The 16,583-nt window shown below is 35.5% G+C and overlaps 1 protein-coding gene across 1 annotated transcript; it reads left to right on the top strand.

The window, feature by feature from the left end:
• The first annotated feature begins 99 nt into the window (after positions 1 to 99).
• LOC143602457 (pyrophosphate--fructose 6-phosphate 1-phosphotransferase subunit beta-like) lies at positions 100 to 16,012 on the top strand. Its single transcript, XM_077079553.1, has 16 exons — positions 100 to 259; positions 1,727 to 1,879; positions 1,964 to 2,085; positions 2,161 to 2,214; positions 2,283 to 2,389; positions 2,464 to 2,569; positions 2,653 to 2,716; positions 2,943 to 3,031; positions 3,121 to 3,252; positions 3,323 to 3,493; positions 3,573 to 3,676; positions 4,023 to 4,134; positions 4,949 to 5,033; positions 5,584 to 5,628; positions 6,849 to 6,917; positions 15,936 to 16,012. The coding sequence occupies exons 1-16, from the start codon at positions 100 to 102 to the stop codon at positions 16,010 to 16,012; spliced, it is 1,650 nt and encodes a 549-aa protein (XP_076935668.1).
• Positions 16,013 to 16,583: the final 571 nt, after the last annotated feature.

Raw genomic sequence — 16,583 nt, 5'->3', positions numbered from 1 at the left:
GGACAAATATCACAATTACCCTTCAATGTACACATATCACAAAATTAAAATCCACTCCTATTCATTCCTATCACAATTACTTTCATCAATCTATCGGTCATGCCCACTACCAACGGATATGTGAAACCCGGCCGCTCGTCCTCCGTCTACAGTGAAGTCGAGACTAGTCGCCTTCAAGCGTCCATTCCTCTTCCCTCCGTACTCAAATCTTCATTCAGTGTTGTCGATGGCCTTAAGACCTCCGCCACCGGCAATCCAGGTTCTCTGAGCTATTAGATGTAGATGATTTATATGTGTTCTTATTTTAATTTGTGTTGATTGACACTAGAAATCATTGTGCTGGGGTGGTTTTTTATATAATAATACATGCTTTTTGTTGGCTGTTCAATAGATTATAGACAAAATGTAAAAGACGTCATTTATGTTTGACATGATTCTTATTAAACGTCCTTTAATGAAAGAGATAATAAAAGGCATAATTCATGTTTCAAATTTATTTCAGGTTACGTCATTTGTCACTAACCCAGTTAATTTCTTTTGTTAAATCTGGTCATGTGCCTTACACATGAGGGTGTTTTTGTAATTTTATATGTTAGTTATTTTATATTAAAATTAACAAATAAAATACACAAAGGGACAAAACTCTCTCTCTCTCTTAAGCTAATCTGTTTCATCCTCCCTAGCCGCCGCCACCACCAGATTCAATTTCACGGCGGTCATCGCCATCGTCTCCAACACCCCATCACCATCCCGAACTAAGTTACCATAACTGGTACCACGCGACCGCCACTCCGAATCACCATATCTCTTCATCACACGACCATCACACCAACCACTCAAAACACATGTAGTCGTATGTAACATTAGAAAACGAGACGTTTTAATCCGGTGCAAAAAGAACTTAACAATTGTGAAAAAAAGAAAAAGAAAGTGTCTGCTTATTATTCTCCTTAAGTTTTTGGGAAGCTGATCCTAACGTTTTATCCGAAAATTATTATACGTAGTACTGTAAATTGGCTCTTTTTGGTCTTAAAATTTTGAGCATGGCTTCCCGTTTATGAAAATTTTTATATGCATTGAGTTCGTTTATCCTCTTCGCGTTTTCGTCCAAGCTTTACCCCTGCATAAAGATAGGGGTTTGTTGGGTTGTTGGATGATGATTGGTTTTATGAATTTTCAGTTTTTTATTAGTAAGGGTAAATTGATCACTTTACATTAATTTAACAGAAATTTTAATGGCAGTTAGCAAGGCAGGCTTTGAAGAGGGTAGGGTGGTCGATGCCCCTCGGCCCGATCACCCTGATAGGCGTGATTTTTTTGTTAAATTATATATATTTTTTTAAAAAACAAAACATGTATTTTTAATATTTAAACCCAATTACTCAACTAATTTAAGTTCACTTTTATAAAATAAAATCTTGTACAATCCAATCATAACGAAGTAAGCCCATTAAAACATTTAATATTTAACTCAATAATAAACCCTTGTACTTAAGGCCCAAAATTTTTTCTACTTCCGGCGCAAAAATTTTTAAAGATTCTAGGAAACTGTGCTATTAATGGTAGTTGAAAGTGATCTTAAGTTGATCCTAAATGATTGGGATGCAACTGATAGGTTAATTTATACAATATTATTATCTGCACCAAATAGTTTCAGATCATATCTATTTCCTTGTAGTCTTATATATGAATATGCATACAAAATAATTGGATTATAATAATGTAGATGAAATCGCAAAGCTTTTTCCAAATCTGTTTGGACAGCCATCTGTATCCTTGAAAGCAGGCGGCTCTTTACCGACGAAGAGTCTAAAGATTGGTGTAATTCTATCCGGAGGCCAGGCTCCCGGTGGACACAATGTGATTTCTGGAATTTTCGGTACGTATGCATTTGCGATATATAACTTGTTTATTTATTGAAGAGCTAATAATTGTTTTCCTATGGTTGGCTGGATTAATACAGACTATTTACATAATAGAACCAAAAACAGCACAATATATGGGTTTAAAGGTGGCCCTATTGGAGTTTTGAAGTGTAAATATGTTCATTTGTCTCACGAATTCGTCTACCCTTACAGAAATCAGGTAATGCTGCAAGCGCACGTTTTTCTTTTTTTATTTTGTTAAGTGTTAACTATGTTTAGAATGTATAATTTGTAGGGCGGCTTTGATATGATCTGTAGTGGAAGAGACAAGATTGAAACACCTCAGCAGGTATACATTAAATTTGTAATACCTTGATTTAATTTTGGGTTTGTTAACGAGATTGTAATATCTTGCAGTTTCATGAAGCTCGGGAAACAGCCAAGATGCTTGATTTAGATGGAATTGTAGTCATTGGTGGGGATGACTCGAATACAAATGCTTGCCTGCTAGCCGAAAACTTTAGGTATGTTGTATTCTGTTTCTGCTCGAAAGACCAAATGTGATTAGGATTTTATTGGTATCCTTAACTTGTTGAAGGGCTAATGGCATGAAAACTCGGGTTATTGGATGCCCAAAAACCATAGATGGTGACTTGAAGTGTAAAGAAGTTCCAACAAGTTTCGGGTTTGACACTGCATGCAAGGTAAGAATATTATGTGTTTCAAGGCATCAAGGTAAGTTGCTGCAATGCTCATTTATGCAAGGTTGTTGTTCTATGATATGCAGATATATTCAGAAATGATTGGAAATTTGATTGTCGATGCTCGTTCGACAGGAAAATATTATCACTGTAAGCCTGCATGCTCTAAACTTTCTAGTTTTATTCGCGTTTATACTCGTCAAATAGTTGTAAAAATTGAAAATTGTGTCATCTTTATTGGGATGCATAGTATTTAATTAGGAACCCACGGGCCCGGTTCATCTCTATAGATATAGTAATCGTCTATTGAATGGAATGCAATCAGTGTTTCATATTCTTACAATATTCACCTCTTTTATTGTAATTATAACTGCAGTTATAAGGTTAATGGGCCGTGCTGCGTCACACATAACCCTGGAATGTGCTTTGCAGACGCATCCAAACATAACAATCATTGGAGAAGAGGCATCCCTTATCCTATGTTATCTAAATAAATGTTTAAAAGCAATTAATTTGCAATAAATAAAGTTGATGGCTAACTCATTTTATTGCAGGTTGCTGCTCAAAAGCAGACGCTAAAGAGTATTACAAATTATATAACAAACATAATATGCAAGCGCGCAGATGTTGGTTACAATTATGGTATTATCCTCATACCAGAAGGCTTGATTGATTTCATTCCAGAGGTATACATTTAGGGTTTATAGATGTTTAGTGAATTAATTGCACCTTAACCGGATCATGAATGATATGCAGGTGCAACAACTTATTGCAGAGCTTAATGAAATCATAGCCCATGGTGTTGTTGATCAAGAAGGAGCATGGAAGAAGAAACTTAGGAGTCAGTCTCATGATGTCTTTGAGATATTACCAAAAGCAATTCAGGAACAGCTGCTGTTAGAGAGAGACCCTCATGGAAATGTGCAGGTTGTGGCATACTTATATTTACATATTAATTGATCATTAATAAATATATTGGGTTTGGTTCACTATTTTTTGGTTATAGGTCTCTAAAATAGAAACTGAAAAGATGCTCATTCAAATGGTGGAAGCTGAACTAGAAAAGAGGAGATTTAACAAGAATTTCAAAGGGCAGCCACACTTTTTCGGGTATGCTATTGGTTTGGTTTCATGGTTAGGTTATCAAAAGATTTTTGTCCGTGACCGTTTTCACAGTTTTCAAAACATTATAAACAATTTGATTTGAGGTTAGACCGTGAATACATATACCCATTCATACATATATATAGTTTATGAATTTTGAATGAAGAGTTTGTTTTGGTTTGGTTTAAATTTTCTAGCAGTTTGGTTTTTGTTTACGATGACAAAAACCACTCATGGTTCGATATAACACTGTCAAAGCCGGACGGTGAACCCCAAGGCCAATTTAATTTACGTGGAAATTTAAAAAAATGCTACTGGTTTCATTTATGCTGAAAATGGTCTCTATCTGCAGTTATGAAGGGAGGTGTGGTTTGCCATCAAATTTTGACTCAAACTACTGCTATGCTTTGGGTTATGGAGCGGCAGCTCTGCTTCATTCCGGAAAGACAGGATTGATTTCCTCGGTTAGCTTTTGAACTTTCTCTAAACGAGTTGATCCGCTCATAAACCATTTGAGATCGGCTTAATAAAAGCTCAAATTAAGCCAAGCTTATAATCACGCTCCTTTAATAAATGAGCTCCATCCCAAACTTTCACGTATCGGCTTAATACCTATTATTTATTTAATTTTCATATGATATTTTAAATTTATATTTGTATAATAAGGATTATTATATATAGAACTATTAAAAAACAATTAAATGTTATATATTAGTTGATACATAAAGTTATAGTTACAATTTGATGTATAGGCATTCTCAACAAATCCTCTAAAGTTATGTGAGGTGAATTTGCAAATTATAGGGTGGAGTTACGAGTGTAAATTATGGGAGGGGGGAGAGAGAACATTGCGATTTTCTGTAAATTCGAGAAAACTTTGTTTGCCCCAATTTATTTTTTAATATTCGTTGAATTGGTTATGAATAAAGTTGAGAAAAAAACTGTCATGATAAAGGTATAAAAAATATCATTTAATTGAACAAGATAGAGAATTGCACTGTTCTTTTAGTGTAATTATATAGATGGTGATAGATGACGGACTAGGAATGCTCTAAATGTGTTAAATATATAATAGTTAAATGAATAATAAAGTTGAGCTTGAGCCTAATTTAAACTACGCACAAATCTATTTTGAGCTTTAGAAATAGATCTTAAAAAAACACCGTGAACTCGGTCGACTATTTTACCCTCATAATTTCAAATAATAGATTGTCAGAAACTAAGATTTATTGTACCATGAAGTTGCTAAATTTTGCATGGTTGTCTTATGAAATTCAGGTGGGAAATTTAGGTGCCCGTGTGGAAGATTGGACAGTAGGTGGAACGGCATTGACATCTTTAATGGACGTGGAGAGAAGGCAAGGTATTAATCCACACTCTCTCTTTATTTATTTATTTTTTATTATTATCATTATTTTCCAAATGTAAACTTTTATAAACACCAGGCAAAAACGCAGAACAAGCTCCCTTCACAAGCCGGAAGGCAGTCACGAACCCACAAAAGAACACAATTACTTGAAAATAAAATTACATCAATTTGACCAATTTATCGGAGCCTTCTTAGATCTATGATTGTACCAAAAGAAACCTAAAAAATTTAATCTACCCAATTATCAATTCAATCTTGATCTTTTTCCTTTAAAATTTTATTTTCATTCTCCGATTTCCAAATGCTCCAACAAGCTATAATCACAATCCCGTGAAACACCTCCTTTTCCTTTTCCCTTTCCCATAACCGCCCTAATTTATACAACTCTAATACATCTCTCACTAAGAAACCGAAGATTGGCGGAACCTTACACCAACGAATTAAGTGATTCTGCACAACCAGCGACCATACACCCTCTCTCTTATTTCCTTTAAGTTATAGCGAATTCACATATTTTGTATTAAAAGTATAATAACTTTTGCAGGCAAGTTTAAGCCTGTGATCAAGAAAGCAATGGTGGAACTTCAAGGTAACGTCCAATATTTTATGACCTTTAATGGCCGGACTAGGAACCGAGTTTCTAGTTGGTCCCGTTATGCCTTTATAACCATTATTATTTTAACCGACAGATTACCGGTTCGACCGGTGAAGTGGCTGAACTCAACAGGATTGTTGGACATGACTTTTATATAGGAAAATTGGCTTTATTGGTCCAACCATTTCATTTTGGTCGGCGCTGGTCTCAACTTTCATTTTGGCTGGTAACGGTTCCAACTTTAACATTCGTCTCTTCCACTAATCCACGACTAACGGAGTACTAACTCCGTTATGTAATTGCTGAAGTGTCCATCCTACTTGTCAATTGTCAAAAACATATGACATGGCGGCCTACGTGGATATTAACTTACACTTAACATGTTTACATTCATAATCGATCCCCAATTCTCCTCCTGACACACCCGGATCAAAATCCCCAAATTCTCTCAAGAACCCTAACTGAATCATTGAATCGATTACACTCTGAAGCCCTAATCACACTCTAGCGCAATGAGTTCATCATCGTCTTGTACATCTTCTCGTAAGAAAAACACTAAAAATTTCAAACTTGATTTATAGGGAAATGTCTATTGCAACCATGATTTAATTGCAATTCGTATGGTTGCTGGTCACAGAAGTTCTCGAAATGAGGATGAATTCTACGGTTGTCCTTTACGGTTTGAAATTGCCCTATAAATCAAGTTTGAAATTTTTAGGGTTTTACTTACGAGCAAATGTACAAGACGATGATGAAATCATTGCGAGCAGAGTGTGATTAGGGCTTGAGAGTGTAATCGATTCAATGATTTAGTTAGGGTTCTTGAGAGAATTTGTGGATTTTGATTGGGGTGTGCCGGGTGGAGAATTAGGGATTGATTGTGAATGTAAACATGCTAAGTATAAGCTAATATCCACGTAAGCTGCATTGTCATGTGTTTTTGGCAAGTAGGATGGACACGTCAGCAATTATGTAACGGAGTTAGTACTTCTTTAGTCGCAGACTGGTGGAAGAAACGAATGTTAAAGTTGAAACCGTTGCCAGCCAAAATGAAAGTTGAGACCAGCATCGACCAAAATGAAATAGTTGAGACCAATAAAAACCAATTTTTTTTTTAAATATTAGTTTAAATTGACTATTTTTCGTTCAAAATATTCTTTTTAAGATTTATTAGTTATTTAAATTCGTAACATAATTCATTTTGATTACCTTAGGTGCTCCTTTCAAAAAGTTTGCGTCAATGCGCGATGAATGGTCTCTAAAGAACCGTTACGCCAACCCAGGTACATTCATCTAACTTACGTTGCTACTTATTTAAGTTGATTTGGTTTAAAAATATAGTTTTTTAATCATATTTTACACATTAATTATTTATGATATGATATTGGGTAAATTGGAAGAAAAGCAATATAATAACACATATACCATGTTGAATAAATACATTTCCAAATTTCTTTTAAGTTTATGAGCTTTACCTTAATAATATCATTTAATCAAATGACACACAATCAGTACTTTTGAATTCTAGTGACGATCAGTCAAAACTCTTAACATTATTAAATCCGATTTAATAATATGTTATAAAATTAAATTTTATCAAATTAATTAATATGCATAGTAGAAAATATAAAGGAGTAATCAGCACTAAAACCAAAATCGACAGGATCCGGTTACAATACGTGTGCGAGCACTATAATAATTTACAAATTATGATTAATTATATATACCTCGGTTAACGAATAACCGATTGAGACACCGAAGCTTAACGAACAAACGCTGGTGACGAATCAACAACTGAGTGGTGACGGCTTGTAGACGGTAGTGGTGGCGCGTAACAGCGGCATTGGCAGTGGGTACACGGCATCAGCAGCTGAGGACTGGCGGAGCAGTGCGTAGGCGGTGGTTGGTTTATCCAGCAATAGGCTAGGGTGGCCAATTGCTCCTTTTACGGTTGAAGTTTTTAGATCCGTAAAACGAGAGAGAAATATATATCACGAAAGATCTAATTGGCCCTCCCTTATTGTTGGAGTATAAGGATATATCACGAAATTGAGTTTGGCAGCTACGTACTTAATCTCGTTATTCAAGAATGTTGTAGGTTATTTTATTCTTATATTATATTATTAATAATGATAATCTTATATTAACAATAAAATAAGCTACAACATTATGGAACATCCTGTTGCAAGACAATGAGCTTATGGTAATCGTTGTCACATATCCTTTTCGTATAAGACATCAATTGAACAATGAGACATGGATCCAATTCAATCTCACATGGGATTCAATCTCACAAGCAGTAAGTTTGGGTGAGGTCTCACTTCACCAGTTTGAATCACCGAGGGCGCCATGATGTCTAACTGTTAAATATAATGTAAGAGTACAGAATTCCATCTTGACTACATACAACTCCCACTAAACTTCAAAAATGTTCCCAACGAATGCCTTTATGACTGGTAGTTACGTGATACCGGTTAGCACCTATCAAAGAATGGTCTTTGGTAAACGAAAGGTGTAGTATGCATCTCACGTCTAAGGATACTAAATGAGTATACCAAAATCAAAACATCTAATGACTGACATCCATGAAGAGGATTTTGATGCGATTTACATCTAACGTCATTCAGAATGAGGTCTGTGAGTTTGGAATTCAACTCCTTGAGTCCAATGTCAGAATGTCTAGATTTATAGTTGTTCCCATGAGCTTGACCGACTACGGATAATTTAGAATATAATATTTATGGATTAAACTTATTAAATTGAACACATTTATAAGATTATATATTTGCATTTAACCATTAAATCAAAAGTTAATTCAAAAGTAGAACTGTTTAAATGTTCGTACATCTAAATACTAAATCAAAATAAATGGCAAGCTAATCTAAGACTGATAGCATCCCAATGTTGGTCATGCTTGTCCTGAGTCATCGGCTTAGTGAACGGGTTTGCTAGGTTTTAATCTGTGTTTATTTTGCTTAATATGATGTCTCCTTATTCCAATATTTCCCGTATATAGTGGAACTTCCTCAGAATGTGCTTGGCTCTATAATGAGATCTGCGCTATTTGGTCTAAGCAATAGCAACCTGTGTTAGCACAGAATACCTTGATATACTTAGAACCACATCGAAGTCGGAGATGAACTTCTTCATCCAAGCAGCTTGCTTTGCAGCATCTGATCCAGCTATATACTCAGATTCAGTGGTTGAAATGGCCACCACACTCTGTTTGGAGCTTTTCTAGCAAACGACTCCTCCATTAAGAGTTCATACGAATCATGATTGTGAGCGAGAATCATCTCGGCCACTTTGGAAGCTAGCGACAGTGTAACACCTTACAGTGAGCTCTTCTTCCACCCCTCAAAACACTAAGAACATATCATTGGTTTTCTTTAAGTACCTTAGAATGTTCTTTACTGCAGTCCAACGGGCAATGCCAGGACTTTTCTAAAAACGGTTGGTCATCCTTAAAGCATACGAGACGTTAGGTCTAGTCCATAACATAGCATACATGATAGAACCAATCACTGAAGCATATGAAATTGCTTGCATGTGCTTAGTTTCAATGTCCGTTGAGGGAGATTGTGATTTGTTCAACACGGTTCCTTTAGCAACAGGAACTCCACCTTTCTTGTAGTTTTCCTTTGAGAAACGTGTCATTACTTTTTCTATGTATGTACTTTGACTTAACCCTATAAGCCGCTTAGATCTATCTCGGTAGATCTTGATTCCTAGAGTATAAGCAGCTTCACCAAAAATTTTTATTGCGAAGCAAGATCTCATCAAGTGCTTGGCCTCTTGAAGCTATGGATGCTGTTTCCATAATTAGTATTTCATCCAAATACAAGAAGCAAGATCCCAACAAGTGCTTGACCTCTTCAAGCATAAGTATGTTATTTCCAATATTAAGTATATCATCCAAATACAAGATAAGGAATGATATAGTGCTCCCACTAGCTTTTCTATAAGCACAACGCTCATCTTCATTTTTTTTATAAAACGAAAATCTTTGATTTTCTTGTTAAGACAAAGATTCCGGCTACGAGATGCCTGCTTAAGGCCATAAATGGTTTTATTAAGTTTGCACGCCCTATTAGAATATATAGGATCTACAAAACTTTCAGGCTGAACCTTATACGCATCTTCAAAGAGGTGTCCAGTAAGAAAAGTGGTTTTGATATCCATTTGCCATATCTCGTAGCCATAGTACACTATTATGGCCAACAATATCCTTATCGATTTGATCATAGCAACGGGCGAGAGTTTTAATCCTAGTCAACACCCTGAGTTTGAGTAAAACTTTCGCGACTAGCCATGCTTTATAAGCTGTACATTTCCATGCATGTCGGTTTTTCTCTTGAAAATCCACTTACTCCCTACTGCCTGACACTCGGAGGGTAACTCAACCAAGTTCCACACATGAATTCCACACATATATTGCCTCTCCGCATTCATGGGTTATTGCCATTTCTCAAATTCAAGATCCAGGAGAGTAAATTTTTAGTTAGCAGGTTCGTCATTAGACTCAGCTACTTATAGGTCTTCAGGACCATTTAGATGCCATAGTTATCTTTATGTTCTTTGCGAATCCTACTTCCTCTGCGAACACTTGTACTTGTGTCTGATTTTTCTACAACAACTTGTTGATCAGACATTCTTACTTCCTCAGCAGTTATTTGTAGTTCTCGAATTTCTTCAAGATGGCCAATATTATTTCCAGTTCCTCATTTGAGAATTCCTTTCTCGAGGAAGTGACCCTTCCTTTTAATAGAAATCATATTTATATCAAGATATTTAAAATAATATTTTCTTTGGTTATAGTATCTAATGAAAACAACTTTACGTGGCGAGGATCGAGTTTGTCATCAAAATCGCTGGTGACGTGTACATCACGTCCCCATACTCTTAGTTAGACAAATTGGGTTTCCATCCATGCCAATCTCATATGGAGTTTTGTTTACCTTTTTAGTCAGAGCCATATTGACAATGCGAGCGATAGTTATAAGAGTAAAGCTATGAAAGAAGTGAGGAAAGTTAGCTCTACACATCATTAATTAGACCATGTTTAGAAAGGTTTGATTTTTCCTATCGCTCGTGCCATTATGTTGGGGTGTGCCGGATGTAGTGAACTCTAAAACCATTCCACATGACGCTCTTTTAGATGATTGATGAACTCCAAGCTGGAATATTCTCCACCTCGATCTGTTCAAAGTATTTTAATGATTTTACCGAGTTGGTTTTCCACTTCATTTTGAAACTCTTTGAACTTTTCAAAGGTTTCTTGCTTGTGTTACATAAGATAAACATAAGCATATCTACTATAATTGTCAATAAAAGAAACGAAGTGTCTTTCATAATTTCTAAACATGGTTCTTGAAGGACCACATAAATTAGTATGTATGAGTCCTAACATATCCTTAGCTCGTTCACTAATATTGGTGAAGGAGTCCTTCGCGAGTTTGTCCGGCTAAGCAAGATTCTCATTCGTCAAAAGAGTTTGGTCCTGTGAATTTAAGAATCCATTCGGATTGGAGTCTCTTAACTCATTCCTTGCTTATGTGGCCAAGTCAATGATGCGATAGAAATGTATCATTTATACCAGATCTGATACATTTTGAAAGATTATATTTGTTATTCTCTATTTGAACATTAATCTCATAAATACCGTTCCGAGGTTTAGCCTCAAAATAAAAGACATCATTCAAGTGAGTAGAAATAGGAATACCATTAAAAGCGTACTTAAATACTTGTTCAAAAAGTGAAGAAACTGAAATAATGTTTCTGGTCATACCAAGTGCAAACAAGCAGTAATTTAAAGTAACTACAAGACCATATGGACACGCAAAATGATATGTGCCATTTGCAAGAACTAGGACTCTCTTCTGATCACCAATGATGGGCTCCATGTCTCCTTGTTTAAGCTTCTTCCATTTTTCAGTTTCTACAAGACATTAATAATGTGGTAACAACATCCGGTATCAAATACCCATGTGTTGCTGGAAATAGCAAAAAGTCAAATAATGTAGATAGAAATACCTTTAGAGCAACCTTCGCCATTGGCACTCTAATTTCTCAGCTTGCCTAGATGCTTGCCGCAGTTATGTTTTCAATGCCTCATCTTGTTGCATTTATAACAGTGGCGCTCTTCAGGAGGTGGCAATGGTAATTTTGCAACATTCTTGTTAGCGTTGGTGGCATGCTTGACAGCAACGATAACCTTTTTTCTGGACCTTGCTATTATGACACGTGTTCTTTGGGTTAGGCTTCTTAACACCGGCAGATTTAACCATCAGAACTTGGTTAGTTTTGTTAAGAATATTCATTTTAGAAAATTTGAGCATTCCATGATGCTCCAACACTGTCTTAACCCAGGCATTCATATTGAAATTCATTACAAATTGGTCGTAGGATTTGGGGCGAGAGTTCAAGATGAAATCCATTGCTATTCATCCGATAGGGGATAATAAAGTTTCTTTAACCGGTCAATGTACCCTTTCATCTTAACGACATGCGCACTGATAGAGGATCCATGTTCCTTCTTTTAGCTTATGAGCTGATTCATTGTGTCAAAGCACTCTTGTCGGGCTTGTTTCTCGAACATGCCCTTGAGTTGCTTAAGCATCTCACAGACACCTACATCTTCCAAGTTCTTAGGGAGGTCAGAAGAGGTAGTGGCTAGCAACTGCGCCATTTTCTGGCTCGATAGGAACTGGTCCATCGAGAATGTAGAGCTTCTTTGCCATTTTGAGAATAATTATCTGATTATGGTGTCATTCAAGAAAGTTTGTGTCATTCAGCTTTTCTTTCTCAGGTATGGACTTGAGACTGAAGGAGGAGTTATTTTCAGTAGACATCAATTTAAATAAGCAAAAGATAAATTATCAATATTTTTGATGATTTAATTCCTTTTTATTAATGACCCAATTACATGAATAGAGTAGGAATTTGAGAATCTGGCTATAGCAGTTAGTAACGGCGGCTATAGCACGCAACATTAGTATGTGGTAGGCAGACTGACAACGATTGCCAATATTGTGTAAAAGCACAACTCTTGCGTACGAGGCATTTTACGATACTCTTGTCTATTTAGATACGTTTAGCCTCATCTATGCCCACCTCAGTCTCCAGATAGCTGTGGCACATAGCAAGAGAGTAAAGAAATAGTCGCCCTAGTACAGGTATGTGCGGAAGGGTCGGGCATGTCAACGAAACCTTTGCACCTTGGAGAGATAGGCTATAGATCAAGTGTGGTGCTGTGGCTCCAAACATTTGAAGTTTCGCAGCTTGCCCCAAGTGTAGCTTATAGTAGGATGGCATGGACTATAGATTTAAAACTGGGATTTAATTATAATATTTACCAAATAGAGTAAAAGCCAGTTTCACTTAATTTAATCGACACAAGTTGATTTATCATTTCATCTCTCAGGAAACTTAATTTTAAGTAACCTATTAAAACTAAGTGTGTCGCGACTCATTTAACAAATTTTAAGTTAATAAAAATCTATTAACTTAATAGTTTTGGAAAATTAAATTTAGTTTAATTTGCAAAACTTAATTAGTTGTTATTTTTTTTAAAACAAACTTTGTTTTAATGACAAAATTTGACGATTTGTAAAACCTTTATAGAACATGTTCTAATATGATTGTTTTAATATTTTAAATACTCTTGTTTAAATTTATGTTGGTTTTCGGTTTGTTATGTTATAAAAAGTTTAAGATATAAGCAACCACAATAGCAAGATAATATGTAAATGTATATAGCCAAAATTTATTTAGTCTTGCTAGAGCCTAATAGCAAGATCCATCGGGCCTCGAGGTCACAACACACAAACAACCACAATGATGGACTTGAGTGCATCCAGTCGTCTCAAGAAACTCCCACTGACTTCATGAATCTTGTTTAGCTTCCTGGGTTTTTACCTTTGGGTGTTTGTTTATTACAATATTTACCAAAATTATACAACACCTAATGATTACAACTTTGAACCATCAAGGTGGCAAAAAATTGCATAAAAACAAACAACCACAAAACAAGGTCGGGCCAAATTAAAGTGCCTAAAATTTAATAAGATCAAAAACTTTAAAACTAGTTAAACTTAGTGTTCTAATTCGGTTAAAAGACCGATACCGACTCATATGTTGTAACCAAGGCTCTAATACTACTATTGTGTTCCAATAGTGATTAGTCAAAACTTTACTATTACTAAATCCAGTTTAATAATATGTCAGAGAATTAATTAATCCAATTAATTAATATGCGCAACAGAAAATATAAATGAATAATCAGCACCAAAACTAAACCCGACAGAATCTAATTACAAAATGCATATGAGCACAATAATAATGTAAAAATTATTATGAACTACCAATGAGATAAATTTATACATCGGTTAATGAATAACTGGTTGAGACACCGAGGTTCAACGAACAAACGCTACTAACGAATCAATAATCGAGTGGTGATGGCGTGTAGATGATAGCGGCGGCGCGTAACCATGACATTGACAACGGGTACACGGTAGCAGCGACGGAGGAGTGACGGAGTAGCGCTTAAGCTGTGGACAGTTTTTCTGACGAGCGGCTAGGGTGGCCGATTGCTCCTTTTACGGCCGAATTTTTTAGATCCTTAAAGCGAAAGAGAAAGATATATCATCAAAGATCTAATTGGGTTCTGACACCACTGCTGGGTTCCATTGGTGATCAGTAAAAACTTTAACATTATTAAATTCGGTTTAATAATATGTCAAATAATTAATTAATCAAATTAATTAATATGCGCAGTTGAAAATATAAACGAGTGATCGTCACTTTAACGAAACTCGATAGTATCCGGTTACAAAACGCATACGAGCACAATAATAATGTACACATTATTATTAACTACGATGAGATAAATGTATACCTCGGTTAATGAATAGCACCTGTTAAGACAGGTTCAACAAACAAACGTTGATGACAAATCAACGACAGAGTGGTGTGCGTGTAGACGGTGGCGGCGGCGTGCAACTCATTCGGGCAGTTTATCCGGCGATCGGTTAGGGTGGCAGCAGTAGCGCAAGACTGACGGAGCGGTGTGTCAGCGGTGGCCAGTTTATCCGGAGATCGGCTAGGGTGGCATAATGCTCCTTTTATGGTTGAAGCTTTTAGATCCGTAAAATGAGAGAGAGAGAGAGAGAGAGAGAGAGAGAGAGAGAGAGAGAGAGCTAATTGGCCCTCCCTTATTTTTTGAGTACAACGATATATCATGAAATTTAGTTTGGCGGGTACGTACTTACTTTTGTTATGCAAAAACGTTGTGGCTATTTTATTCTCATATAAGATTATTAATATAATCTTATATTAACATAAATTCTAAATGGGCCCCAAAATCTAACTCATTTAACTCTCGTTTAAAGACTGAACTATGTATTTAATTAGCAAACAAACTTATCCTTATTTATAACTATTCTAAATAATTAGTTCATCATAACTATATTCGTCATTTACTGGTTAAACAATTTAAGCAGATTTTAGTTTGTTGGACAAGGTGTAACTCTTACGTGTCCTAACTCATTCGGCCGCGCTAAATTAACCGAATTGGTCCACTATTTTCAACAAATACTAGACACGGGCAATGCTGTAAAAGTAGGTTTACAAGGCCGAGTACTCACTACAAGGTATGTCGCCGATGGGAGTTATTTAACTCCGCCAAGTTACTAAGCATGGATAAAAGGTGGTCAACCTTAGCCAGAATCGCATCTAGTTAGTGAGCTTGAACCGTTTTGGACTTTAAAAAATAAAACATAATTCGTCTTCCCATAATATTGAAGAACAAATATCATTTTTTTAATTAATGATTAACAATTTTTAGAATAATTTATTTTTTAAAAATGTATTTCTCTTAATTGTATTGATATTCACATATTTTGTTATAAAAATTAATAAACTAATGATATTTGACATATATATAATATTCAAAAATTATTTTTCTTTATATTTACCATGTCCAAATACTCTTCAAATACTCCCTGAATACTTCGAGTGTACCCAACTTCTCAGTCAAACGCATAGAGTCTGTCTAGCGACTTTTGCAACATTGGAGACGGGGACTATTTTTTTTAGCAAAATCTTAACCACTTCATGTCATGATTCGTGCAAAATTGCATTTGTGTCATATTCTACTATTTATTCGCAAAGATAGACAAACAACCAATACAACGATAGTTTGTTTCATACCCGTATGCATGGTTTGACCTTTAAACCGACCCAGCTATCCGTTTTGGTAAGACGGTGCTAACATTAATTTTTCATATATTTTTTTCCAGGTCCTGTTCAGTTTGTTGGTCCAACAGCTGATCTTATCAATCACACATTAAGGTTGGAACTTGGATCCCAGGCATAAGTCTCTTTACAGATCCTTGAACGCATATCAAAATTTTACATTTATGACTTCAGAAATTTAAATTATCATCTTGGATGTGACTGTTATAAACAAGCTATTTTAATTAATGAACATTTCGAATATCCGAAAAACTTAAACGATACGTTTTACCCGACTGAGTGATCCATAAATGTTTCTATAGTTGGATTCACAAACTAAAACGAACATTCTCTTTGTATGCCAAAGAATTTATTAAATTATCTATCAAAACATGTGTTTCTTTTTTAAAATCTAATGTTCCAGTGTGTAGCGCTTTAGTATGTGAAATGTGGGTTTCGACGCACTTTTTGTAAGTGTTTTGATGCATCGTTGATATTACATTGACGCACCATTATAATCACTTAATTCTTTCTTGCATTGATAACGTTGTATCAGATGAAGATCAAATATGAAAAGGGATGAGGGGATTGTTGTAGACATTGATTAGGTTCTGATATTGTTACAGCTTATGTCTCAAGGTGCGAAATACAATGAGAATGAGCATCACAAGTAACTTTAAGCACATACGTCACTGATACTATCAAATGATTAC

The sequence above is a fragment of the Bidens hawaiensis genome, unplaced genomic scaffold (assembly GCF_021521415.1).
Source record: "Bidens hawaiensis isolate Kalapana, Puna unplaced genomic scaffold, B.hawaiensis_p1.1 tig00058960_1, whole genome shotgun sequence".
Taxonomy (NCBI): Eukaryota; Viridiplantae; Streptophyta; class Magnoliopsida; order Asterales; family Asteraceae; genus Bidens; species Bidens hawaiensis.
The sequence above is the reverse complement of the archived record's forward strand: the minus strand, read 5'-3'. Positions and strand labels throughout refer to the sequence as shown.